This window comes from Ictalurus punctatus, chromosome 12 (genome assembly GCF_001660625.3).
Source record: "Ictalurus punctatus breed USDA103 chromosome 12, Coco_2.0, whole genome shotgun sequence".
Lineage (NCBI taxonomy): Eukaryota > Metazoa > Chordata > Actinopteri > Siluriformes > Ictaluridae > Ictalurus > Ictalurus punctatus.
In genome coordinates, this window is record NC_030427.2 from 17,581,404 (window position 1) to 17,606,868 (window position 25,465).

The window sequence follows — 25,465 nt, forward strand, 5'->3', positions numbered from 1 at the left end:
ATTAAATGTTGTGGAACGTCCGAGAGACAGGTTAGTTCCTGTTCTCACTTATGTTATAAAACCAATAAACAGTCACTCCATCACCATTTTCCAGAGAAAACCAGAAACTCCTTTCACTCGTTTAATGAAGACGTTCCTGTGCTGGGAAACTTCACGACACACCTTTACTGTTACAAAGCGCTGAGAACCGAGACTCTATCCATAAATGTTAAATAAAACTCCCCTAACAAAAACATCACCAGATCAACTATTATACAGTACTTTTACTTTGTTAAAAAACACATTCTTAAAATTAGTTTATTATTAGTCTTAGATTATGTGGAAATGGCTGCTGTGCACATCCCTGTGAATGAGCTGTTACTATAGAAACAAGTGCATTAATATAACCCTGTTGTCCGTGTTACCGCCGGAACTACAGTCTGAGCTATGCTGTTATATAGTAACAATGTGCAGATTCTGACCAATCAGATTTGAGCATTCAGCCACACTGTGGTATTGTACATAGGATATATCATTTTAGTGAAATCTTACTCTGAAACAAATTCCACATACAGGCTCTTAGCAGGCTCTCAGCAAACGATGACTAAAGACCTACCTCTTCCACTTCAATTACAATTTTGTTATTTAAAAAAATATTTTGTTGTCTTGTGTGTTGTTTTTTTTTGTTGTTTTTTTTTACTATATTCCCTCCCTAACAGTTTTTAGCCTAATCATACTCTTAGTCCATGACCTAGTGAACCAGTATCAGGATGAATTTATTGATAGAAACTTCAGAGCACTTCTGTGAAGTCTAGTTCACACTACACAATTTTAAGCCCGATTTGCATGTTGCCAACAAAAACCCGTTCATCAGAGGCAAATCAGTCAGTGCTCGCCAATCGATCAGCAATCACCCGCAGTCGATCGTTATGTGTGAACTACTCAACAACGCATCAACGCAAGAGGCTCGCCGACACCACACAGATATTTGGCAAGTTAAATATCTGGAACTTTCGGGTGACTCCACATCCTGTGGTGTGAAAAGCGTCATCACTCGCAGTGACCAGGGAGACAAGCTACAGCCAACGAAGGCTAGTTCACACTACACGACTTTTGACGTCGGCAGATCACTGCACTGTTCACGCTACATGACTTGCTGTCTTGTAATTGGGAGTTTTGAAGTCGATGTGGTGTTCACACATGACAGGTGGTCACAAGCTACATGATCTGACAACGACTCTGTCACCCGATGACTCTATCTGGTGTTCAAACTACGTTTTGTCATGAAAACACACGCGAGAAGTGACATTGATATATGACGCAAAAACCATGCGCGAAACAGGAGTCGTTTATTTGAAGATGGAAGTAGGACAGAAACAAGTGGTGTGAGCTGTTTGTGCTGAAGAAACATTTAAAAAGGGAAAGACAAAGAAAGTGGGTGAAAGAATGGATTAGCACACGTGGGTAGCAGGGATTGTGTCTGCTACAGAAAGAGTTGGAGGTGAGTAAATAATGTTTTGTAATGACAAGCCTGTTCGTCAGGTTTCACGGGTTTCCCTTCCTCACGGTGACCTCACCCCATGCCTTGCTCTCTCAGGGCTAGTTCCACCAAACTCGCCACTCATCTGATCAGTTTAGTCCGGATTTTCTCTGCAGATTGTCCTCTCACATTTGAAAAAACCATGTTTGACTGCTGCTACTTGCTACCCTCCCTGAGATATTAAACGCTTCCCAAGTTGAGAAACGAAAAGCCGATGCTTTAGAAAAGGCACTCAACCGTATACTTGGTCTGTGAGGTGGGACATGACGGTGAGGTTATTTTCCCACTGGTTAATCGACATGTGACAACACCGGTAATACCAATATCACCGGGCTTATGAATGCCCGTGCTGTCATGTGCATTTCACTTTAGAATTAGTGGCAATTCGGTGGCGGCAATTGCTTGAATGGTGGGTTTATTATTATTCTTAATGAAAAACACAGCAATAACAAAACAGTACAATGACAAACTGGTTTATATTAAACACAGAACTTCTGAAACCAAATCTTCCGGCATCATCTTGTCAGTCAGCTGGTCTCACTCTCGTCACATGCTAAATGAAATCTGACTCCCGTTGATCTGAGCTGACTCATTCGGTTCATGCTGAATTGAGCAGATTATTACTATAAAAAGGCAAAACGAACGAACACTGTGTAACACTGGTAACACCGACTATCACAGCAAGCCTTACTGTGGTGTAAAGCCTCGACTACACACGCTACCAAGGAAAGCATTTTCAGGAGGAAAAAGAAAAAAAAATTAAGAAAAGTGAGATCCTGCAGGCGGATTAAATTATTACTTTATATTCACATAGCCATCAACTTTCTTTAACTTTAGTTATATATATATATATATATATATAACTAGTTGTATCGTTGCCACTTCCTTAAATATGCTATGTTAAATGCTGATGAATTCATTCTGTAAATGATTTAATTGATGAGCGTGATCGGACATCTTGCTAACCCTAGGTCTTTTCGTTCTCGGATGCATCAGTTACTACTTGAGGACTCCAGGTGGCAGCAGAGAGCGACAAGTAACACTAAACTGGGATTTAAAAACAAAGCAAAAGAAGAAGACGACGTATTGCCCAATGAGTTTCTCGCTACTTGGACGCATCCAATCAGAGAGCTCGTTGTTGTGGAGTCCGGTTGTTGCCATGATCCTGGGTTTTTAACGGATGTGTCGAAGTAGTTTTTTGGACGATGTATTATTCTCCTCGCTGTATTTTAAATAACGTAACTGTTTTAAATATACATTAGTTTGTAGTACTGCTTTATATGACGGTTTGTGTTCTTACACCGCGGTATTTAAAGGAGGGATTTAGTGAAACGCGTGGATTTTCACACAAAGACTTGGCAACTTGGACTTATTAACGTGAGCGTTTGTGTTCCGGAGTGGTGCGTGTAAGTGTATTGTTCCTCGGGGCTTTGTGTAGAAATGTAAAGTGGAGATGGTGTACAAAATGTGTTATAATCTTGGTGGAGTTTGTGAGGAGAACCCACACAGCCTGCTGTATTCTTTACACACGGCAGTATAAACGTTGAAAGGCAGGCTAACAGTATTTGGTAAGCTAGCAGGCTAACCGAGGAGCAAGTTGTACCAAAAATACAGCGCTAGCTACCGAAATACTTTTAAATCAAATCAAATCAAATTAAACTCAACATTTCCCGAACCTAACCTAGCTAACAGCAGTTATTAAAACGTAGAAGTTCATTTAGCGCCTGCAGCTTTCAAAGGCAGCACTCTTGGTTAGATATCTACAGTAGATATAAAAAAAAAAAAATAGACACTCTTGTTATGATTACAAAATAAAAAAACAAAACGCCATATAAATCGTGTCGGATCTTTTCCCAGCTTTAATGTGAAATCGCAGCCAACACAATTCAAATGGGAAAAAAACAACTATTAGGAATGTTTTATGTTGGGATGGAAAAGAAAAGTGAAAGGTACAGTAACTTGTACACACCCTGTTATAATGGGTCACGTGGCCATGCTCGGAGTGAAACAATGACATGTCTCATGTCATCAGGGAAGTGATTCAGATTAACCCTAAATAAATCTTCAGATCACAGTTTCTCGGTTTCATCCGACTGCTGAAGAGCTGACAAAGCATAGGAACAGGACTGTCCCTCAAAAACCGATGAAAGGACAAGACAAACACTTACCAGGGAGGCTGCCAAGAGCTCCTCACAGCAATGTTAAAAGAGCTGAAGGAACATCTGACAAGTACTGATTTCTCTCTGCATGTGATACCACTCTCGCATTCTTCACACGACTGAGCTATGGGGTAGGGAGGCTAGACGGAAGCACACTCCCATGAAGAAAAAACAAACAAAACAAAAAAACATCCAAGCTCAACTCAATCACCCCAAACCATGTGGCAAAATGTGTTATGGGCTGATGAGAGCAAAGTAGAACTTTTTGTGCATAATTCTAAAAGATATGTTAGGAACCAAAACAAGACAGCAAGGGCTCTAGTCAAGATGTAGCTCCGTATACTGAATCAATTTTGGCACAAAACCTGCAGCCGAATATGAAGAAAGACGTAACCTTCCAGCACGATAACAACCCGGAGCACAAATCCAAGTTAACAAAGGAAAGGCTTCAGAAGATGATGATCAGCGTTTTTGAGTGGCCCAGTCAGAACCCAGATCTAAATCTTATTAGAAACCTGCGGAACGACTCAAAGAAGATCCACTTGCTATCCGATAGATCCGGAGCATTTTTTGTAAGGAAGACCGGAATAAAGCGGTCAGTTTAAAGGTGGAAAAAAAGATCAGACAGGATTTATCTTGGGTTCATTATTAACTTCCCAGAAACCCCTGCAGTTTTAACAGAGCGGTGTAAAGTTTTTGTCTCCACTGTGTAAGGCTGAAGGTAACTAACACTATAGCGATTAAGGCAGATAACCATAACTTGTTTGTATTCTTGGATGCGCAGGTAGGAAACGGCGGTGAAATAAATACAGCAGCTGTTTGTTCATCCTAATGTCCCTTTAACTCCTCCAGATGCCGCTGCATGTCTGAACACCACCAGCTGCCTTCCTCAAGCGTAAGTTAGCCACCTGATCAAAAAATATATCACGCAAATAGCGGAAGCAATGAACGAGCTCGTTAGTGTGTTTTGGAAACGTGAGTTAATAGTATTGGTGTAATTAAGTTTAAGTACAAACGTAATTACTAACTGTGTCTCTGTAGACTTTCCTCAGCTCCTGTCACTGATGGCAGATGTTACAAAGGTGATGGATATTGTAATCCTCGATGATGATGCTGAAGAGCCTTTGTCATCTTCATCGCTTCTGCAGACATCCTGTGTGTCCAGTACGTCTCCCGTCCTACAGCCACCAGCAACACACATCCTGGGGTCTCCTTTTGCTTCGGCTAGGAAGGAGAGCCATGTCCTCAAACTGGAGAATGAGAAGCTCTTTGGCGAGGTTGGAGTGTATGTGTGTGTGAGAGAGAGAGTGTGAGAGTGTGAGTGAGTTAGTGAGAGACAAGTAGGTTTTTTATTTAAGAAGGTTAACAGTCTATATGCTGTAGAGAGAGTGTATATATACAAAATGTAGTATATCTTTCACATGAATTATGGTGATAAAATGGGTGGATATTTGACTAGTACAGTGTTACATGTGCTGACATTAGTGTGGAGGAAGGATGAACACCAAACACTAGATAAAATAGAGTACAGTAGGAACAGGTGTTGGGTTAAAAACAGTGGAGGGAGGGTGGGGAGGGAGACATTCCACAACATTAAACCTAACTATAGACCTTTAAAGTGTTCATTAATAAATGAAACGCTATAATCGGCGTTGTACGATAATCAGTCCATACAGGTTTTCACAGAGTTGTTTGTTTATTTATTTATTGCGATTATTGTGGCCAAAAATGCTTGATTTTGTGGCTGATTTTTTTTTTTCTTCTCTCCAAAATATGTGATGCAGGTTGCAGAATTATTATTATTTTTTTGGCAGAAAACTTCGGCAAAATCGCATCCGCTCGGAATTGTTTCGCAGTGGTGTTTGTTGGTAAACAGGAGCCTTTAGCTTTACTTGTGTTCGACGCACGTGAAATCGACAAGGGCTTCGGCTGAACGTATGTCGTGATTATAATGAGTCTTTATTAGTTACATATGCATTACAGCACAGTGAAATTCTTTTCTTCACATACCCCAGCATGTTAGGAAGTTGGGGTCAGAGTGCAGGGCCATGATGCAGCGCTCCTGGAGCAGAGAGGGTGAAGTGGTATTTGATCAATAATCCAGAGCCTTAACCATCAAGACACCACTGCATGTGATGACGAATTTTTTATCCCACATTAATTTGAAACAACTCGTATAGATTTATAACTTGCTCAGTATGGAATATTTGATACTTTTCTATTGTTTTGACTATTTAAAATGTCTCCTATAGCCATAAATGCTGGCATGGCGTTAAAAATGAAGCGTCTTTAGCAGCGCAATGTTCTGCTCATGGACAACAGGTTATATTGTATTGTTCCCTGCACTCGTGTGCTTAGTAATCAGGAGTCAGAAGATGTTTGGAGGCACCAAAGGCATTATTTCATTTTTCTTAAATGACAGGAAAGCAGGAATCTGGATTTATAATTGAATTATTCTTATAGGTTGTGTTCGGTATAGGCTAATGAGCTGAAAGTGTTAGGTTTGATTTCTGTATTTCAGGATGGTGGATTGGTTTCTAGTTTAACGCATTAGTTAGAAAGGATTTGCTGTGTCGTGTGAACTTGAGCAGTTGTGGTCAGTGGTGTTTTGTTCAGGACTGAGGAGCATGACACTCAATCATTTTCCTGTTTCTCTTTATTGCTGACCCCGCCCAGTTCGTGGATCACTGCGTAGAACACACTCAAAAGCACCCGGAGGTGGTGAACTTCCTGAAGATGAAATATTCCAAGGCCTTGCCCGACTTCCTGATGTCCGTGGAGTTCCGGAACGCCGTGGGTCGCTGCCTGACACGAGCTCAGGCGCAAACTACCAAAACGTTTGTTTACATAAACGAACTCTGTACCCTGCTGAAACAGCACTCGACCAAAAGGAGGGCCGTGATCCAGCCTTCCACTGCCAAAAAGCAGCAGCAAACCGAGAGCTGGGATGAGGCGAAGGGGAATACGGACGTAAAAGAGGAATCTGCCTCGAGGCAGCCAGAAGTTGGGGAGGAAGAGGAGGAAAGGAAAACTAAACGAGCTTCCAAGAGACAGGTAGGGTTTCGTTTACGTTTTCCCCAGACACCTTGATCATTCCTGCTCTACAGCGCGCTCTCACACACAAACCACACACACACACAGATGAGCTACTGAATCTGTACATGTGTAGAATTTCACTTTCTCAGGTTTTGCTTTATTAATAAAAATATGGATGCGGCTGTACAGAGACAAAACACAAAACTATTACAGCAGCGATCACACTTTTTTTGTGTGGAGAAATGTCCATTATACGGATGTGATGTAGTTAAAGGTAGACGCAGGTGAACTGAATACAGGTAGGTGGACTTGCAGGAGTGTGTGTGAGCGAGAGACTGTATGAGTGTGTGTATGAGTGAGAGTGTGTGTCTGTGTGAGTGAACTTGCGAGAACCACGTACGTGTGTGTGAGAATGTAAGTGTGTGCGTGAGTGAACGCACAGTGAGCGTGAGTGAGGGTGTGTGCGTGTGCCTGTAAATGTACGTGTGGATGTGGGTGAGTGTGCGAGAGCAGGTGCGTGTGAGTGCATGAATGTGAGTTAGGTGTAGCTAGAAGTTATAACTACCATGTTAGAAGATGCTGCTACTGATTTGATTACAGCTTTGAGAAAGTACATCTCTCTCTCCCTCTTTCCCATTCTCTCTCCCTCTCTCTTTTTCCCTCTCTCTCACCCTCTCTCTTTTTCCCTCTTTCCCTCCTAACCCTCTCCCTCTTTCCTGCTCTCTCACCCTCTCTCTTTTTCCCTCTTTCCCTCCTAACCCCCCCCCTCTCATCCGCTCTCTTTATCTCGCCCTCTTTCCATCCCATCCCCCTCGCCCTCTTTCCCTCTCTCACCCACTCTTTTTCCCTCTCTCTCTAACTTCCCCAACTCTCTCTCTCTCTCTCTCTCTCTCTCTCTCTCTCTCTCTCTCTCTCTCTCTCTCTCTCTCTCAGATAGCATACCTGGAGAACCTGCTGAAGGTTTATAGTGATGAGATCAAACGGCTGCAGGAGAGAGATTTGAGTTTGGAGGATCTGGAGAAGGAGGACTCGAGCTACATCCAGGAGCATAAACTCAAACGCAAAGTGAGTGTTAAGCCGGGTGCACACTGTGCGATTTTGAATAGTCTTTTGCGACTGTTGCTTGTCAGACTGTACGAACATGATCTGCGCTGTAAGCCATGTTACATTGTAGGATCTGTTGTCATTAATGTCAAGTCGAGAAAAACAGACGCACACAGGAAGGCTCGTACGGAGTAGTAGAAGCCACACTGTAGGACTGTGCCTCAAATCTTCTCACACAGCCAGAATTTAATCGGGGGAAAAATCTTAGCACAACGGCCGTTAGTCAGCTGTCGGAGAACACGTCCAACTAGCGATCAGGGAGCACAGATTTTGTCCTAGGATAATAGGAATCTTTTAGGATTCTCAAAATATGTCTCACACGACCAAATCATGGTCAAGCTCGTACAGCGTGAAACCGGCTTTACAGGAGCTGAAGCTGGGAGCTTATACTAACAGATCTTAATATTTATCCTGGAATAGAATACGATAGGCTCTCACCACACTGCCACAGCCTTTCTATAGCTCTTTTGATATTGATTTATTATTATAACATAATAAACGTGTATACAGTATAAAATATATGACTACACACGAGAGCGTTTGAATGTGATTTTATGAATTTTTTTGAAAATAGAGCTGGAAATTGCTTCATGGAAATGGGGCTAGTGATCTGTCCACCCAGCTATGTGTACTGTCCCTCCTCTTTGCCTCCTCCACAGTGTGTAGTGCCTAGAGCGGAAACGGATTTCATTGGGATTGTGTGTCATGAATATAAAAACCAAAATAACCCACAATATTGAAGTGTGTGAGGAGGAGCAATATAGTTTCCAAAATAATTTACAAAAAATATATAAGTTGTGATGGGATAAGTATTCACTGCCGTTGCTGTGAAACCCCGAAATCAGTTCACCTGCCACCAGAAGTCACATAATTTGTCCATCTGTGAGCAAACAGTGTCACATGATCTCAATATAAATACACCAGTTCCCAGAAGAATCCGGTTTCTTAGAGAACACACCTAAACACATAGCATCATGTGAGGAGCAAGGAGCTATCAGAACAAGTCCTTCTGGAAATATCAATCAGGGTTTAGTTAAAAATAAAATCAATCCCAAATGATGAACATGCTGCATAGTGACATTAAATCCATTATTATTTAAAAAAAAAAAAACTGAGACGAATCTCATTTAGAGGTTAGAGGATGCCGTCCATCATAAGTCAGAAGTTGTCTAAATAAAGCATTTGACGTGTTCTGATAGACTTGTGTTGAGCAAGTGAAAGTAGGACGTGGTTTTAAAACAGTAATGTGTTCAATGTAAATATTTGACAGTTGTTATAAGCGCTGCATAGATTGAGTGAGTATAACATGGAAAGGTCTATTTGTTTTGAAAGCCTTACTGCCGTCACGGATTGTCTCCCTGATCAGCTAATAGTGTTAAAAGTGGTCCATACAGGATTACACAGAATTTTTTTGTGATTGTTGCAGACCAAAATGCTTGATTTTGCTGCGGCTTTTTCCCCCCAAAACTTTGCAATGCAACTTGCAGCATTTTTATCAATTTTTTTTTCCACAAGCTACTTGAATCGGCGAAATCGTGATCTCACAAAAGACTTTTGGAGGTCTTTCGCTGTGATTGTTGGTAAATGAGAGCTTTTAGCTTTACTCATGTTCCACACACATGAATCGAAGAGAGCTTTGGCTGAATGCGGGTCATGATGACGTCACATGACACGTCTTTACCCAAATCTGATTAGGACTGATTAGGAGTAGAGGAAATCTCTTTACATTCATTTTGTGCATGTTTACGTTTCATTACAACTGCTATTATGACATGAGTAATCAGTAACATACACTTGTATAAAATGTTTAATCTTCTGCTGTGATTGGATGACTGTTTCAGATGATGAAGATCTATGATAAACTGTGTGAGCTAAAGAACTGTAGCACACTCACTGGCAGAGTCATGGAGCAGAGGATTCATTACAGAGGCACCCGTTACCCAGAGATCAACAAGAAGGTACTTGTTATTGACAACAGTCACAACAAAAGTAGAACGTTTTCTAGCGAGTTAGCGAATGTCACTGGAGGAAACTTCCTACTAGACTGGTGAGACAGTGCAAGGAATATTCCTTTATACAGTGGGGGAAATAAGTATTGAACGTGTCAACATTTCCTTGTTTCAGTAAATATATTTCCAATGAGGCTATTCACATGAAATTTTCAGCAGACATCAGTGTAAACTCATGAAATCTGGAAATATAAAGCATTCACAACTTTAAAGTCCATAAATAAACTTATGTGTAATAAAGCGGAATGACACAAGAAAAAAGTATTAACATGCTAAGAAAAAACAATTCTCCAAGGCAAGGTACGGCAAGGAACCAGCTGAAATCTGTAAGTAGTTATACCTCCTATCTGTTAAAATTAATATCAGCTTGGTTAGTAAATTGATGGTCTATAAAAAGGCTGGTGGAAATTTCATGTGAATAGCCTCATTGGAAATATATTTACTGAAAAAAATGTTGATGTGTTCAATACTTATTTTCCCCACTGTAATAGTTGCATAATGTTTAAATTTTAACACTAGTCCTCTATTATAAATCTGGAAGTGGTGAAAAAAACCAGCGTAAGGTTGTGATGGCATGTCAGTCTGTGTTGTATCTCTCCTGTCTGTTTTTTCCACATTTTTCCTTTTCTCACACTTGCATTAGATTGAGCGATTTATAAACCGACCCGAGATCCGTCAGAACCCTCCGGATTACACGGACATCCTGCAAGTGGTGAAGCGCGCCAACGAGCGTAACCAGCTGATGCTGAGCCGTAAGCAGGAGGCGCAGATTGCGCAGGAGGCCTTCCGCGAGACGGGCAATAGGCTGCAGGAGAGGCGCCACCTCGACATGGTCTACAACTTCGGCTCTCACCTCACGGACTTGTACAAACCCGGTAATCCATACGAGTTGGCCTTTGCACAGGGTGTCTGTTGCGTTATGCGTATAAAGTGGATGGAAGAGTTGAGTGTAATGCATAGTGCAATGCTAAACGTATAGCTTGCCATCCTGCTGCTGTTTAGATGTTAACGTCCTTGTTTTGCGCTGTAGCACCCATTCCTGAGACATTTCTGAATCGAAATAAAATCTGCTTGACTTTTTTTTTTTTTTTTTTTAAATTCTGAACATTTTATTATAAATGTAGGTTCAGATCCTGCCCTTGTTGACTCACTGTTATCCCAGAAGCTACGCTCTAACCGAGAGCGGGCTCTCAGCTCCCTAGAGGAGGTCATCAACAAATTCGCCAACAAACAGGATGACACAGAGGAAGAGGAAAGGAGAAAGCGTCTGGAGAAAGAAAAACCGAAAAAAGAGGTGAGGAAATGAGCTATGAGCACTGGTAAGTCTGTGAACATGCATCTGGTGTGTAAGGCTGGGGTTATTCTGAACACACATACATACACAGTGAAAAGCAAGTATAAACCCTGAATAAGAACTGATTGAAGAACCAAACTTATGTATTTATTTATTTATTCATTCATTCATTTGTTTGTTTTTTAAAACCGTTGTAAATGGCTTGACTGGACAAGGCAATCTTTGTGTTTGTATTGTCCCTATTCTTTCTGCACTGAGATTTTGAGGAAAAAGTTCTTATTAAAACAATTATACAGAATTAAACTGTTGGGCAGTGGTCAGAAGGTCATGGGTTCAAGCCCTAGCACTGCCAATCTTCCAGTGTTGGGCCCTTTAGCCTTTAACCCTCTCTGCTCCAGGGGCACCGACTCATGTCTGACGCTGTACTCTGACCCCAGCTTCCTAACAACCCGGGATATGCGAAGAAAAGAATTTCACTGTGCTGTAATGTATCTGTAATGAAGGCTGCTTCTTCTTCTTTCCTCTCTTTTACTGTTTGCACCTTTGGCACAGAATGGCCAAGAGGAATCCATAAAAGCAGAGAACAGTGACAAGAGCGGAGATGAAAATGAGGAGGTGGAGGAGGAGGACGAGGAGGAGGAGGAGGAGGAAGACGACGATGTTTCTTCAGATCCGGATATTGAGGAGGAGATCCAGGCCAGTGCAGCCCAAGTCAGACCAGGTGTGACACAGTTATGACAATCAAACGATTTATTATTAATCCTTAGAGAGACCCATGTTTTTCCTCAACATTTTCATATGCTGTTTAAACCTGGATGTATACTTCAAACTAGGGATGTCGCGATACCAAAAATCTAGTAGTCAGTACCGATACCACCAAAAGTACACAATACTCGATACCAAAGTCGATACCACGGTGTGGTATAAAAATAAAATAAAAAAACACTCTTTGAGGATATCCTCCTCTGGCTGATACTGACGGGGCGGGGGCGTATTTTAGTTATCAAACACTGTCTGATAATGAGTGGACATGCACTCCTAAACGTGCACGCACATGCATGCACACAGACGCATGTGCACACGCATGTGCACACGCATGTACACACACCTTATACTCTGAATGCAAGCATTAGTTTAAACTGATATGATGGCAGACCAAAAAGATTTATTAAAAGCATGAACATTTGAATAATTATTAGTGACCTTATGCTACATGTTGCTGACAGGACACGGGCTGAATGGCGATGCATGGTGGCCCATTAGGAGGTAGTTTATAACACTGCAATGCGTTAACATTGTTAACAAATAACTGGCTATCACTAACATTACATGGAGCATAACATTAGCTGGTTTCACGGCCACAATGCCAGCTGCCTCAAACAAACATAATATTATGACCGTCTTTCAGGTGCTTCGCCAAATTCCAGGTGTTTCCTCGCTTTGTTTGAAATGAACAATAGCATCGGTTGCACACCGGAAACCGATATTTGCTTTCCTTTCAACGAGTCGGGGTGGAGCTAAACTTGTTAAGCTAAGCTCATCTTTTGTAGTTTTTCCCGTGTGCTTGTAGGCGTTCCTCTTCTTCTTCACTTGTAAACCGACTAATACGCTTGCGCGTATTTGCTGCCCCCATCAGGTCCGGAAGAATCGCAACATTGGTACTTTCGTTACAATCGATACCAACGGAAATGCCTAAAAACAAGTACCGTCACGGTTTAAGTATGTTGGTACCGACTTGATACCGAAGTATCGGTTCTCGTGACATCCCTACTTCGAACAAAGAAGACGAAGAACCACATTTGAATGTGCAGGTGTCGCTATGAGCAAAACAGGTTCTGTACATCTTTCTCTGACACTTAATCACCTGAGCTGATACACTGCATCTCCAGAGCCTTATTCTAAAATGGATAAAACGCTCGTTTATTTTTTTTCCCTGTCTCATTTCATTTGTGTATTCTCTAATCTAATTTTCATTTGTGTGTTCTCTAATCTAATCTTCCTCGCGTTGACGGATGACAAAGGAAACACTAAAGGTTATACTTTTCCTGTAGTGGCCACAGCGGTGGTGGTGAAAAATGCGAAGTTGACTGTAGTACTGGTTTATTATGTAAAGAAAGAGAAAAGAAGATGCAGAGAAGGAGGTGGGTAGGTTCAGCAGTTTCCCCTCATCTGTGTTTAGCCTGCTGCTTTCACAACCACGAGGAACCGGAAATTGAACTTCCTCTTTGTGAAAGCTGTTTGCAAGCTCGTGCCCACCGCGTTGTACCAAGTCAAACCACAGTGTCGTGGGGTTGGGGAGTGGGGGGATGTCTTTCTCTCCAAATGTCTGCGTGTACTACATCACCAAGGTTTAACCTGATGCTCACTTATCAACCAGTTCTGTTTGTAAAGTGCTTATGCACGTTTCTCCGATGATTTGGTCAAGTTCTTGTGCATGGGCAGGAAGCCATATTTGTAGAAAAAGGATGATGACTGGTAATCAGGTTAGAAAGAGCTCCCATCACGCTTAGTGTCAAACATGTCTGCATAACTTAGGTTTATCTTGCTGTCAACCCTGACCAGTTTTCCAGTCCCTGCTTAAGAAAAGCATCTGCCATAATGGAATGCTACCACAACCATGCTTCCCAGTGGGGACAGTGTTCTGGGAGTGATGAGTGTAGCTTGTCGTGGCAGAAATTTAGGATGTGAAGTTTGTTCACTTACGAATAATGTAAGGTGTACGTAAATGCAGTGTGTGTCTGTGAGGGAGAGACGCATACAGAGAGAGAGAGAGAGTTCATTGCTGATTGCCCTTTGGAAGGAGTATTAATTTTTTAAAATATTTATTTCAGATGAGGAAGATAATGAGGAGGACCATCTGAGCGTCAGTGACAACGTCGTACAACAGCCCAGCAGCCACGACGATGGGTCTTGTCCATCAGTTAAATCGCCTGGCAATGCAGGTGAAAGTGGTGACAAAGTTCCACAGGATGACAGCAGGACATGTGGCAGCGTTACCACCGAAAAACAACTGGAAGACAAGCGTTCCACCGACAGTCCCTCCTCTTCTAACAGTCGCAGCCAGTCAGATGTCACGAACCCTCAGCCTGGGGAGGAGGCGCTGCTCGTTTCTCACAACAGTCCCTCAGCTGACTCTAACGGCATCAGTGAAGCCACAGAGATTCCATCCACCCCTGAGAACTGTGTCTCCACCCCACTGACGATATCCGCAAGTCATCCCGAGCCGTGTAACCACAAGAAGAGGAAACGGGAAGCAAAGAAGAATCACACGGTTGTCCAAAATGGCAACATCAGACGGAGCGATGCGAGGTAACAACTTCAGCAAAGTGATTATCGTAACGATGAGTGTAATGATGATATCGCCTCGAAACAAAAAGAATGGAGAGGCTTTCACATTGCACTAATGCTACTCTCTAGTGAATGTTTTGAGCGTCATTAACATGCAGTCATCCAGCATACAGTTCAGCAGCTCGCTTTTTAGCTCTACCTGTGTTCGATATGGCAGGCGTGTTTCCTGTGTGCGAGACGAACACAATAGAGCTAATAGCCACGCTTCCTCAAAATTTCCTCAACTACATCTTAAAATACACACAAACGACCTGAAACACTTCAGTATTGGTAAAGGGAGATGCTTTTTCTGACCAAAATAGTTTCGCATGCGGAAAGTAGGTGAGGAAGATGGAGTAAGTGTTAGGAAACGTCTCGCACACACATACACAAACACATATACTATGTGTGCTTCCATCTGAACAGCACATCAAGTCCTAATCTAACGTGTGTTGAACGTAATAGGCTGCTGAAGTGACTGCTTTTGTTGTTTCATTGCACCATATAGCATCATAAAGAATATAAAGAAATATCATTAAATACTTTATATATATATATATATATATATATATATATATATATATATATATATATATATATATATATATATATATATATACACACACATATATTTAATGATATTTCTTCCCTTATTATTATAATTTGAGCCAGCAGCCTTTGAACTGCAAGTTAAATACGTCAGTCTGATTCTAGAGACCATATATTAAAAAATATATATATATATATATATATATATATATATATATATATATATATATTAGTCTGATTCTAGAGACCATTTATTAAAATATATATATATATATATATATATATATATATATATATATATATATATATATATATATATATATATATATATATATATATATTTTAATAAATGGTCTCTAGAATCAGACTGACGTATTTAACTTGCAGTTCAAAGGCTGCTGGCTCAAATTATAATAATAAGGGAAGAAACGGTTACTTAAGTAACATCAGTAAAATATGTGAAACACTAGTGTAAATGCTTTATAGTTTAATAAGAGATTAACTTTAGACTCTTTACGCTTGACTTGTTCAGAGTAATACGGTAACATCTATAAAAGTATTTCATTATGAATTTTGTATATATGAATTATACTGGATTGGATGCACATCACATGAAATATGTTTAGTAGTAGTATATGGTCTATTTAATAAATGTAAACTGTTTGCCAGTGTTTTTTCTTTTTTGATATTGCTTGGGGGTAATATTTGACTATAAAAACATAACTATAACCTGTAATTCTGATTGAAGGAAATCTGAGTGAATGGGGGGAAAAAACAGAATAAAAAAACATGTTTAGATTATAAATTAGCCCAAAGGTGAATGATTTCCAGGGAAACACTTTGAGTGATCTAACAAACAAAATGTTTTTATATTCTACTAAAAAAAAAACCTGGTTTTCTACAGTGATGTTAAACATTCAAGGCCTAGTGTAACTTTTTCTTTCAGACAATCAATAGTAATAATTTTTGTATATATCTTGTCTCTTGTGTTTTTGAGAGACTTAGTTATTGTGTTTTGACGGCTTTATATTTGAAAATGGTGCCACCGGAAGCACTTTAGGAGCGGACATGAGCATATTCTCGATCACCTCATTGAAATAGCCTACAGAGAGAGTTATCACAATTAGGAGTGTGTATTGATCGATCAGTGAAAATCACATGTTCATTTCTACTTTCTTTGCCTGTGCCTTAAAATCTTCAATTGTGCCTCTTATTTTAAGTAATAGTGTGTTGTAGAGCTCTCTGCTCAGCTCTGTGCTAGTTGAGGTACTGATTTGTGTTTCTTTTTTGCAGTTGTGTAATGATTATGATGATGATGTCTGTACTATAAGCTGAAACTTCACCGAACTGAATGTAAATGTTGTGTTTAGCGACAGCGATGTCTCTCCGGACGTAAATGTGGCCTGTAGCCCTGTGCAAGTGGACTCCACACGGGCGGACACGCCCACTCAGGATATGGTCAGCAGCTCTCGCTACACACCACCCCCTAAAAAGCAAAAGGCAAGTGTGTTTTTGTGTGTGTGTGTGAGAAAGAGGGAGACAGATGTTAATTAAAAATATAGTTTAGTCAAATATTAACTGTACACTAGGCTTGTGCGATATTTTTTTTTTTTCTTCACCTCATGATTTTCAGTTTAACAAACACTGAGAACTGACAAACTAAAATACAACAGGAACACAAGCATTTCCACCATTTTAGGTTTAAAGAAGTATATGGTAAGGCGTAAAAAACAGTACCAGCTGTGCAGTCGGGGGCTGCTTGTTCGCAGTGGCAGTCGTGAAAAAAAAAAAAAACTCTGCTGGATGGTGGATGTTTAAATGATTCTGCAGTAACGTACTGTAATGTTGTTTTCACTGTTTACTGCACATCATCTATATAATCCTATTACACATTAGTAATCTAACGTCCACATGGCTAACATTTTCACTGTTCTGCTCACAACAGTAACCAGTAGCATGAGCAGAGCGTAGAAAACACTATAAAACGAGATTTTTAACCACCGTCTGATTAACACAATTTGGAAGATGTTCGATTTGACACTTTGTTGTACGTCTGCTTAATCTTTTTAGGTCAAAATTGTTAATGATTTGCTGGAAGGGGGCGGGGCATCCAGTCAATGTCAGTTCATATCGGTAAGCTCAAAACACCAGCGCAGCTCATTCCAGATTCACATGTTGATTAGTTCATGTCTCGTTTTATAGGAGCGATACAAATTGCTCTTTAGTGTATTTCTGTGTACAAGTGTACTCCAATGTTTGTTTGCCTACGCAAAATGCAAAAAGGTTGGCAGGGCTGGTAATATAATATAATCGGTGTAAACGTGACTAGATATCGTTAAATCGCACAAGCCAAGTGTACATCGTTCAACATTGTAAAAGGCATAGATACTTGTCAGTTGTATACTGAAGTCACTCAAACGTTTCAAGGCAGAGGACTACACTACTACTCTCCTAAAGTTGTAGGTCTCCAAGTTGTCTAGAAACTGCCTATCTTGTGCAGTAAATTAGCTTGATGTTTAATTTTTTTTTTTTTTACCATGGATATAAAAAGTTCACACACCCCATTAAAACTGCAAAAACCAAGATACACCATTTCAGATCTTTTTCCACCTTTAATGTGACCTAACATAACATCCAACAACATTCAAGTGGGGGGGGATGTTTAATGGAAGGAAAAAAAAGTGGAAAAAAAAAAAACCCTTATAATTACCTGACTCCATAAATGATTCTATCCTGATAGAATATCCTTCTTAGCACCTCAGTTCCAGCTGAAGAGAAGCAGCTCCATTGCATGATGCTGCCACTACCATGCTTCACCATGGATATGGAGTTCTTTGGGGGATGAACTGTTTTGTTTTTGTACCACACATCTTTTTAGAATTTTACCCAGGAACTTCTTGGTTTCATCAGATCAAAACATTTGTCAAAACACTTGGTTTTGGGTTATTTAGGGTTTACATGTTTGGTGTTTGTTTGTTTCTTTTATGAGAAAGGGAGTCAAGCCCCCCTACCCCGTAGCCCAGTGCATGTGAACAATACAATAGAAGAGACTGTTGTCACATGCAGGGAGTGACCAGTACTTCCTAGATGTTCCTGCAGCTCCTTTAATATTGCTGTAGGTCCCTCAGCAGCCTCCCTGAGAAGTTTTCTTCTGGTCATTACATCAGTTTTGGACGGACGTGCTGCTCTTGTTGATGTCACTGTGGTGCTCGGTTTTCTCCACTTGTTGATGTCTTGGAAATTCTTTTATACCCCTCTCCTGAGCGATACCTTTCCATTGTGAGATCCTGTGCATGCTTTGTAAGCCCCTTAGCTTCAGCAGTCCGACAACACCAAGACGAAAATCCTACAGAAACAGTTGAGCTTTACTTGGGGTTAATCAAAATCACTTCACTTATGACGGCTGCATGATAATTACTTTTGAACATGAGATTGAAAGTGATCACTTCATTCTGAGCAGAGTCACGCGACCCATTATAAAAGGGTGTGTACACTTATGCAACCAGGTTACTGTAACTTTTTTCCTTCTCCCCCCATTGAATAGTCCACATTAAAGGTGGAAAAAGTTCTGACATGATTTATCTTGGTTTTATTTTATCACATCACAAAAACCTGCCATTTTATCAGGGGTGTGTAGATTTATTTATTTATTTATTTAAATCCACTGTACATCCTCAGTGAAGTCATTAGACGACTCTTTCAGCATTGTCACCCCAGTTATAAAACAATACATCATGAGAGGGTTTGCATTAAAACAATTTTATCGTGAGTAGTAATTTTGGCACATATTGGAGAATAATAATTCTTTAAAAAAATATATATTTTTCTTGGAACAAAAACAGTTTCTCCTGTTGAATCATTGTGTGGTATGTGTTTATATAAGCATTTGTTTCTTTTTCATGAAGGGTGCCAATAATTGAGGCAGGTACATCTCACCGATGCTAAGCTTTGTAATCTCATAATGTTACTGTATTTTTTTGTATCTGTTATTTGGAAAATGAGATGTTCTAATGAATGTGTCTATTATATTTCTCAGGTGAACGTTGCAACCCAGTGTGACCCAGATGAGGTGATTGTTCTCTCTGATTCGGACTGAGGTGGAACTGGATACTGAGCCTTGTTTTCATAAACGTCCTTGCTCCAAATCTGCTGGTGCTTGTCCATGTAAAATCCTGAAAGTCGCGTGCCGTCTTTTTTTTTTCTTTTTTTAAAACGAGAAACAAAGCTGACTAGAGAAGCTCTTTTGCATTGAATTGAATCATCTCTACCACGCAGTTACCTTTTTAAACTCAAAACAGCTAGCTGCAATGCCCATTTGGCTCAGCAGCACAATTTCAGGGTATGTCAATGGGGTATTTTTTTAGGAAAATATAAAACAATTTCATTGTAATGATCTATTTAAATATTCTTTTTTTGTTTTGTTGAAAGCAGATAAAAAGGTCTATCTCTGTGTAATTAGATTTAATTAAACAGGGAAGGCCTATTTATTTTTCTGTTGAGTTCCCTTACAAACTCAATAAAAAAAAAAAAAGCTTATTTTTGTGTAAATTTCTCATTTTATGGAGAAGAGTGAAATACAATACACAGGCATTACTGCATTTCATGTACGACACAAGGACAACACATCCCACTGAAAAGCACAACCTTCACTGCATTGCTTTTTATGGTGATTTGTATGCGTTCAGTGAAGAACAATCAGAAGGGGATCGACCATTGGCATCCACCATTTCCTTGATTGTGTTTATGTGAAATACAGCACACAAGCTGTATTGGTTTTCATGAGTGGTTGTGGTTTGTGCTTCATCAGCAGCATCATCCAACCACAGGCCAGGACCACCTGTGTAAAAGGCTCATTGGGGAGCTTAGAGTGATTGCATTTGTAATCTTTAAGATTTTAAAAGTAGTTTAGATTCATTCTGTGGCTGTATAAAACTATAGGATAATTAATATACATTTAATATTATGAAAAATACCAGGGACTGGTGAAGGAGCTTAATTCTGGCCCGCATTCCTGCACCCAGGGGTGTGAACAGACGCCACCGTCATGACCTGTGAAATGCAGACATCTTCATTCATTAATGAAGATCACAGAGCAGTGAGGTGTTTTCTGATGTTGCAGATGTGGTTGAGGGTGAGTAGGAGGTGGCCGGTTAGAACGCAACCCCTAAACACCCAGTGTAGGTGTTATTCAACCCAGTGAAGTGGGTTGATGCACTGGTCATGAGTAAAAATAATATAAATGGCATGTGCGAAGATTGATCTGGATGGCACAGCTTGACCTTTCAAGATTGAAGATTCAGCACACAGATTTTTGCAGGGAGGAACTTGTTTTTTAATAAGCAGGAAACATTTCGGCAAGAAATTGGAGTTGGTTTGGCATTTCACTACCATCTTTGAGCCAAATTATGACCCATCTTACATGAACTTGTATCGCTCACACTGCAGTACATTACATTTCCTAATGCAGCAGTGGAACAATGCATTATGAGGGATTTTCATGCTACCTCAGGCTTCCCGCCTGTAATTAGGTCACTAAAATGCACAAAAGTAGCCATAAATTAACTTGTTTAAAAGGAGGTTTTTCCACATATGACACTTTGAGCATGTCCCTTTATATAAACATGGACATGCAGAGCAATTTAGAATGTGTAGGATTTTCCATCACATTCATTAGTGCATACATGTGTACAATCTCAGTTCTGTAGGGCGTACTGGCAGTTCTTAGGCATAAAATTATGTTTTGATAAATTGGATGCCTTATTTGTGAGGCTCCTCAGTTAAGCACAGTAGTACTCACTGAGCCTTCCAACCCCCAGGACAAGAACCATGAGCAAAATCCACAAGATGCATAGCTTTACACATATTCGAATAAAACAAATTCATACCATTTCAATTAGCAGAGTATCTATCAATCCCTTTTCTATACCACTTAACCTTCAGGGTCATGGGGAACCTGGAGCATGGGGCACAAGGCAGGGTATACCCTCCACAGGGTGCCAATCCATCACAGGGCACAAATCACATACTCTACGGACACTTTGGACATACCAATCATGTCTTTGGACTCAGGAGGAAACCGGAGTACCCGGAGGAAAACCCCAGGAGAACATGCAAACTCCACCCAGACGGCTGTGGCAGGAATCAAAACCTCAACCCTGGAGTTGTGAGGCGAATGTGCTGACCACTAAGCCACCTAAAAACACCAATTTACAGATAGTTCACTACAAGGTAAATCAACTGGGGTATAATACTTAGCAAGCTCAGATGAATAATGGCGTTCAAAAATTGATTTCAGGTTTGTGCACGCAGCTTTATCCATATAAAAATTTCTACTATCGCATCTGTTAAAGTAACTGTTTCTTTCAAGACGTTTGACTCCATTACCTTACCTAAGGTGGTCTGATCGGTCCTGTGAGGAAGCCCACTGACAGAGAAGGTGTTCCCATTGGCTGCACCCTGTAGGTCTTATGGCCAATCATGAGTTTGCACTCTCTTGATTAACCACCGCCTCCACTTTGTGCTTTTGCTACTGGAATTTAATAATCACTGGCACAAGCAGATAGAAAGTGTAGAGAGAGGGAGTTAGAGGAGACATCAGAGGTTGAAGGAGAAAAGGGGAGGAACAGCAGAGAGGAAAACTGGTTTGGGGGGGCCAGTTTTGGGGCCCCTGCACCTTGGTTCTAAGGAGCTGAGACTGGGGAAAGGAGTAAGAGAGAAAGAGAGAGTGAGAGCAAGGGAAAGAGGGGACACCTGGACCAGTGCTCACCATCGTGTGATTCTCCACCAGCTGCATGGCTTCATCCAGGGTCGTGGGCCAGTGGCACTGGACCCACTCCACCATTCATGTCTGGAGTCCATCCACAGCTGATGCTCAACCACACCCCTGTCGTTTCCTCCTCCTGCCTCGATGTGGTCATTCCTCCCCCCTCTGGCCTCGCCATGGTAGTCGCTCTGCCCTCTGGCACCAGTAGGTATATTGCTTGGCCCAGGCCCTGCTAAGTTTTGGGTGCTTCAGGAGCCATGCCTTAAGGGGGGCAAGTCTCCCCCAGACCATCAGAAAATACCCTCACTCACATTTTTGAATGACTTCTACTGTTAACTGTAATCACCTCCTGTGTTTGTGCATACCTGCTTTGTGTTCCTCTGATTAGTTACCCTATAAAAGTTGTGTTTTCCCTAGTCATTTGCCGAGTATGGTGATTGTTTTACTGTTATGTTTGTATTGTGAGTAGCTGGCATTTATATTGAGTTTTCCTAGCCTTGTGTTGGTCTGTTTTTTTTGTTTTGTTTTTTTGTTATAGTTTTTGGTTCTTTCCATGACTGTGTTTGTTAGTTGGTTATTTAATAAAGTTTATCTGTACTTGCATCCATGTCCCTTGGATTAGTTAAAACACACATGCTGTATTATAAAAAGATTGGTTTTGAGAAAGCAGTTAGAATTTGGATGAGAACGTTTTCTTGGGCATTAAGTAATCAAAATAATATTTTTGGTTAATCTTCATTTTTGCATTAAGCTTCATTATAGCAACTTTTTCTTGACAAACTAAACAGATACTTCTCTCTGATCTTAGTGTAAAACCACTCATTTTGCCCACTTGCCTTTCTGCTTTCTAAAATTTTTTGCTTGCTTTCTATTTTTTGTCTTTGGTGCCATCAGTAGCTTGGCAACATTATGTGTAAAATTAATATGATTAACATTGTGAGAAGGGTTGAGGGGTAGATGGAGTGTGTTTCAGGTTCTTCTTTATGTTATAGCGACACCCAACGTTCAAACTATTAACCTTATATTTAAAAAAAAAAAAAAAAAAAAAAAAAGGTGCAACAGTGGACTGTTTTTATTTCTTACATGTACCAATAACAAGTATTGGGTCTGAGTCCACCTTTGTCGAGTTCGAGTCTAGACCAAGTCCTTGACCAATCGAGTCCGAGTCCAAAAGGGACCGAGTCAGTCTCAAGTCCGAGTCGAGTCCGGCTGAGTCTAGAACATAATTAAATTGAAAGAAGATTTAAAATTGCAATTGTAAACTCAACACTGAGCTGCTAAATTAATATTTTAACCTGGCAACATTGTAGCGTGGTACCTTACTTATGGGGTTTGGGCACCAGACAGTTCAAATTAACCGTCACTTATAACTTATAATTTGACATCACTCAGAAAAAACAAAAAATTCAGTAGGCTACTCAAGTCTTACAATAAACGTAAGAAAATACAGATCGTTTCAGTCATAGAAACCGAAATAATAAAAAACAAAAAGTTCCCATACGTGGGATTAATAGACGAACCCATATTCAACCCTAATTCAACCCAAAGAACATTTTCACACACTAAAGGCAGGGGGGGGGGGGGGGGGGGGGGGGGGGGGGGGGGGATAAATACATAAAATAAAAATAAAAAAAAACCCATTTAACCCCAAAATAATTCTTAACCAAAACAAAAAAAAGTTGTTCACTTTTAAAGCAGCACTTCAATGGCGGTGATTTAGGCATACGGGAGTTCGTGAACCCGAAAGCATGGGAAACCGGCAGTCAGATTCCGCTTAACACTCGGAGTTCTTTACAGAATCTAACATCCAACGATTTAAGCATACTGGTTCTCCACAAAAGTATTAAAGAAAGGATCTCAAACCCGTGATGGGCCTCCGAACCCTCAAAACTCCGCTCGCTCGTTGATTCACCTTGGCAGAATATTTTCGAAGTGTTTGCTAGCCTCCTGAATCAATATCCACAAGGTTATAATCCACAGTAAGAGCACTAGCATGGTCCCTGGCAAACGCACACCATCAATTCCGCCATTCCCACCTTCCTCTCACCTGGTCACCTGTTCTTTTTATTGCTTCCGAAGACCATACCCTTCTCTTCATCTCTTTTTTTTTTCTTCCGTTAATTAAAACACCACGGAATGGAACGGACTCTGCCTCTGCGTCACTGTGCAGCTATCCGTTACAACATGAATGTAACAAAAATACCACTATTACGTCTTTCCACTTAATATTTATATTTCATGTCATCAGCACCTCAACTGGTTTCCTTTCAAGAAATGGTTTCAATAAAAAAGGATATAGAGATATATGTAAAACATTAATTATATTACTGGTGTATGAAAATACAAATGAATTGTTTTGTTATTGTATCACACTATATTGTGTCCTCCAGTTCGAGTTAACATTATGATGATTTGATGCGTCTCCCCCACAGTTATATAGGCTGAGAGAGAGAGAGAGAGAGAGAGAGAGAGAGAGATACATTCAGCAGCATGTCATAACAACAAGCTTCCTGTTTTATTACTGCTTTTAATCAAACTCGTTTCTTAAGTATAACTCATTTCTTAAGTGTAACTTTTTTTTCACTTTAGGAATTTAAAAAATCCCCATCAGCAGGCAGGGAGGGTTTATGATATTTACTACATTAAGTACACTTCATATTTTCACATGAAATTCGAGACTGGAATCACCAAATGCTAATGTTTAGCTAATCTTATTCACGATAACGATACGTTTTCTCAGGTCTTTCAGTAGTATTCAAGTAAGAAATTCTATGGAAATGGAATAAAGCGATTAAATGTAAAATAAAATAGACTTCACTGTATGACATATACAGCTGATTCTTATTACATTTACTGCAGTTATTCAGTCAAATGAGTGAGTGAGTGATTTCCTGTCTTTTGTTGTTTGATGAACATTAATGACACAGACAGCAGCAGGTTTATTAGACTGCTGTCACTTTAAGACCTAATGCACAGATCCAATATACTGTACTGACACACCTCCGATTTTTCCCAACTATTTACATTCACTTCAGACATAACCAACTGTGTTTACATGAATACTCGGCCAGATCTGCATTTTGACATGCGTGTGTGTGTTACCTGTATAGGTTTTACAGGGTGTAGGAAATTAGCCGCGGTGAGTGGAGCACAGACACACAGGAGGCCGTTGTCAGGTGGTCAAATTAATTTTTCTTTTCTTTGGTATTCAGGGGGTGTGTGTGCTCCCGTGTGCTTGCGTGCGGGCAGGAATTGCAGGATTTTACCGGAGTCACGCCGGTGCTTCCCGGATAAATGAGGGCTCTTTTGGGCTGTCAGGCAACGCCGCGCGCGCAGTCAGGGAACGGAGGCCTCGCCTGGATCTGAATCTTCTGAAAGAAACCAAACGCGCGCGCGCACACACACAGAGAGAGAGAGAGAGAGAGAGAGAGAGAGAGAGAGAGAGAGAGAGAGAGAGAGAGAGAGAGAGAGAGAGAGAGAGAGAGAGAGAATGCCGATTAGTTAACGCCGGAAATGTCAAACAACAATGAGTGTTATGAAGAAGCCACGCGCACATCTCATGTGAGATCATTCTCCCCGAACGAGAGGAAGAGCGGCCTTTGATACTTTCCCATATTCTGCTGGATGGTGGATTTTTCCCGGGCGGCGCACCATTCACTGGCCGAGGTGTGTCGGCGGCTCTGCCCCACCGCCATGTGCTTTCTG

At 40.6% G+C, this 25,465-nt stretch overlaps 1 protein-coding gene and 1 long non-coding RNA gene across 12 annotated transcripts; one reads left to right on the forward strand and one right to left on the reverse strand.

The window, feature by feature from the left end:
- Positions 1-1,203: 1,203 nt before the first annotated feature.
- On the forward strand, positions 1,204-19,533 carry daxx (death-domain associated protein). Of its 9 annotated transcripts, none has more exons than XM_017481259.3 (13): positions 1,204-1,480; positions 4,531-4,573; positions 4,720-4,955; positions 6,355-6,732; positions 7,648-7,779; positions 9,660-9,776; positions 10,471-10,702; positions 10,952-11,121; positions 11,674-11,842; positions 13,953-14,430; positions 16,368-16,497; positions 17,068-17,130; positions 19,034-19,533. In XM_017481259.3, the coding sequence occupies exons 3-13, from the start codon at positions 4,743-4,745 to the stop codon at positions 19,091-19,093; spliced, it is 2,142 nt and encodes a 713-aa protein (XP_017336748.2). In that variant the 5' UTR covers positions 1,204-1,480; positions 4,531-4,573; positions 4,720-4,742; the 3' UTR covers positions 19,094-19,533. The 9 variants fall into 9 exon arrangements, with proteins under 9 accessions (XP_017336748.2, XP_017336746.2, XP_017336745.2 ...); XM_017481257.3 differs by having other exon boundaries at positions 1,205-1,480; positions 4,463-4,573; XM_017481256.2 differs by lacking the exon at positions 1,204-1,480 and adding an exon at positions 2,666-2,925 and having other exon boundaries at positions 4,463-4,573.
- A 3,263-nt stretch (positions 19,534-22,796) lies between these two features.
- On the reverse strand, positions 22,797-25,454 carry LOC108272675 (uncharacterized). 3 transcript variants are annotated; one of them, XR_008397281.1, is made up of 3 exons: positions 24,863-25,448; positions 23,673-24,201; positions 22,797-22,975 (listed from the first exon to the last, which is right to left on the reverse strand). It is a non-coding gene; the product is annotated as an uncharacterized LOC108272675 (long non-coding RNA). The 3 variants fall into 3 exon arrangements; XR_001814123.3 differs by lacking the exon at positions 22,797-22,975 and having other exon boundaries at positions 23,387-24,201; positions 24,863-25,128; positions 25,315-25,454; XR_001814122.3 differs by lacking the exon at positions 22,797-22,975 and having other exon boundaries at positions 23,387-24,201; positions 24,863-25,131; positions 25,315-25,454.
- Positions 25,455-25,465: the final 11 nt, after the last annotated feature.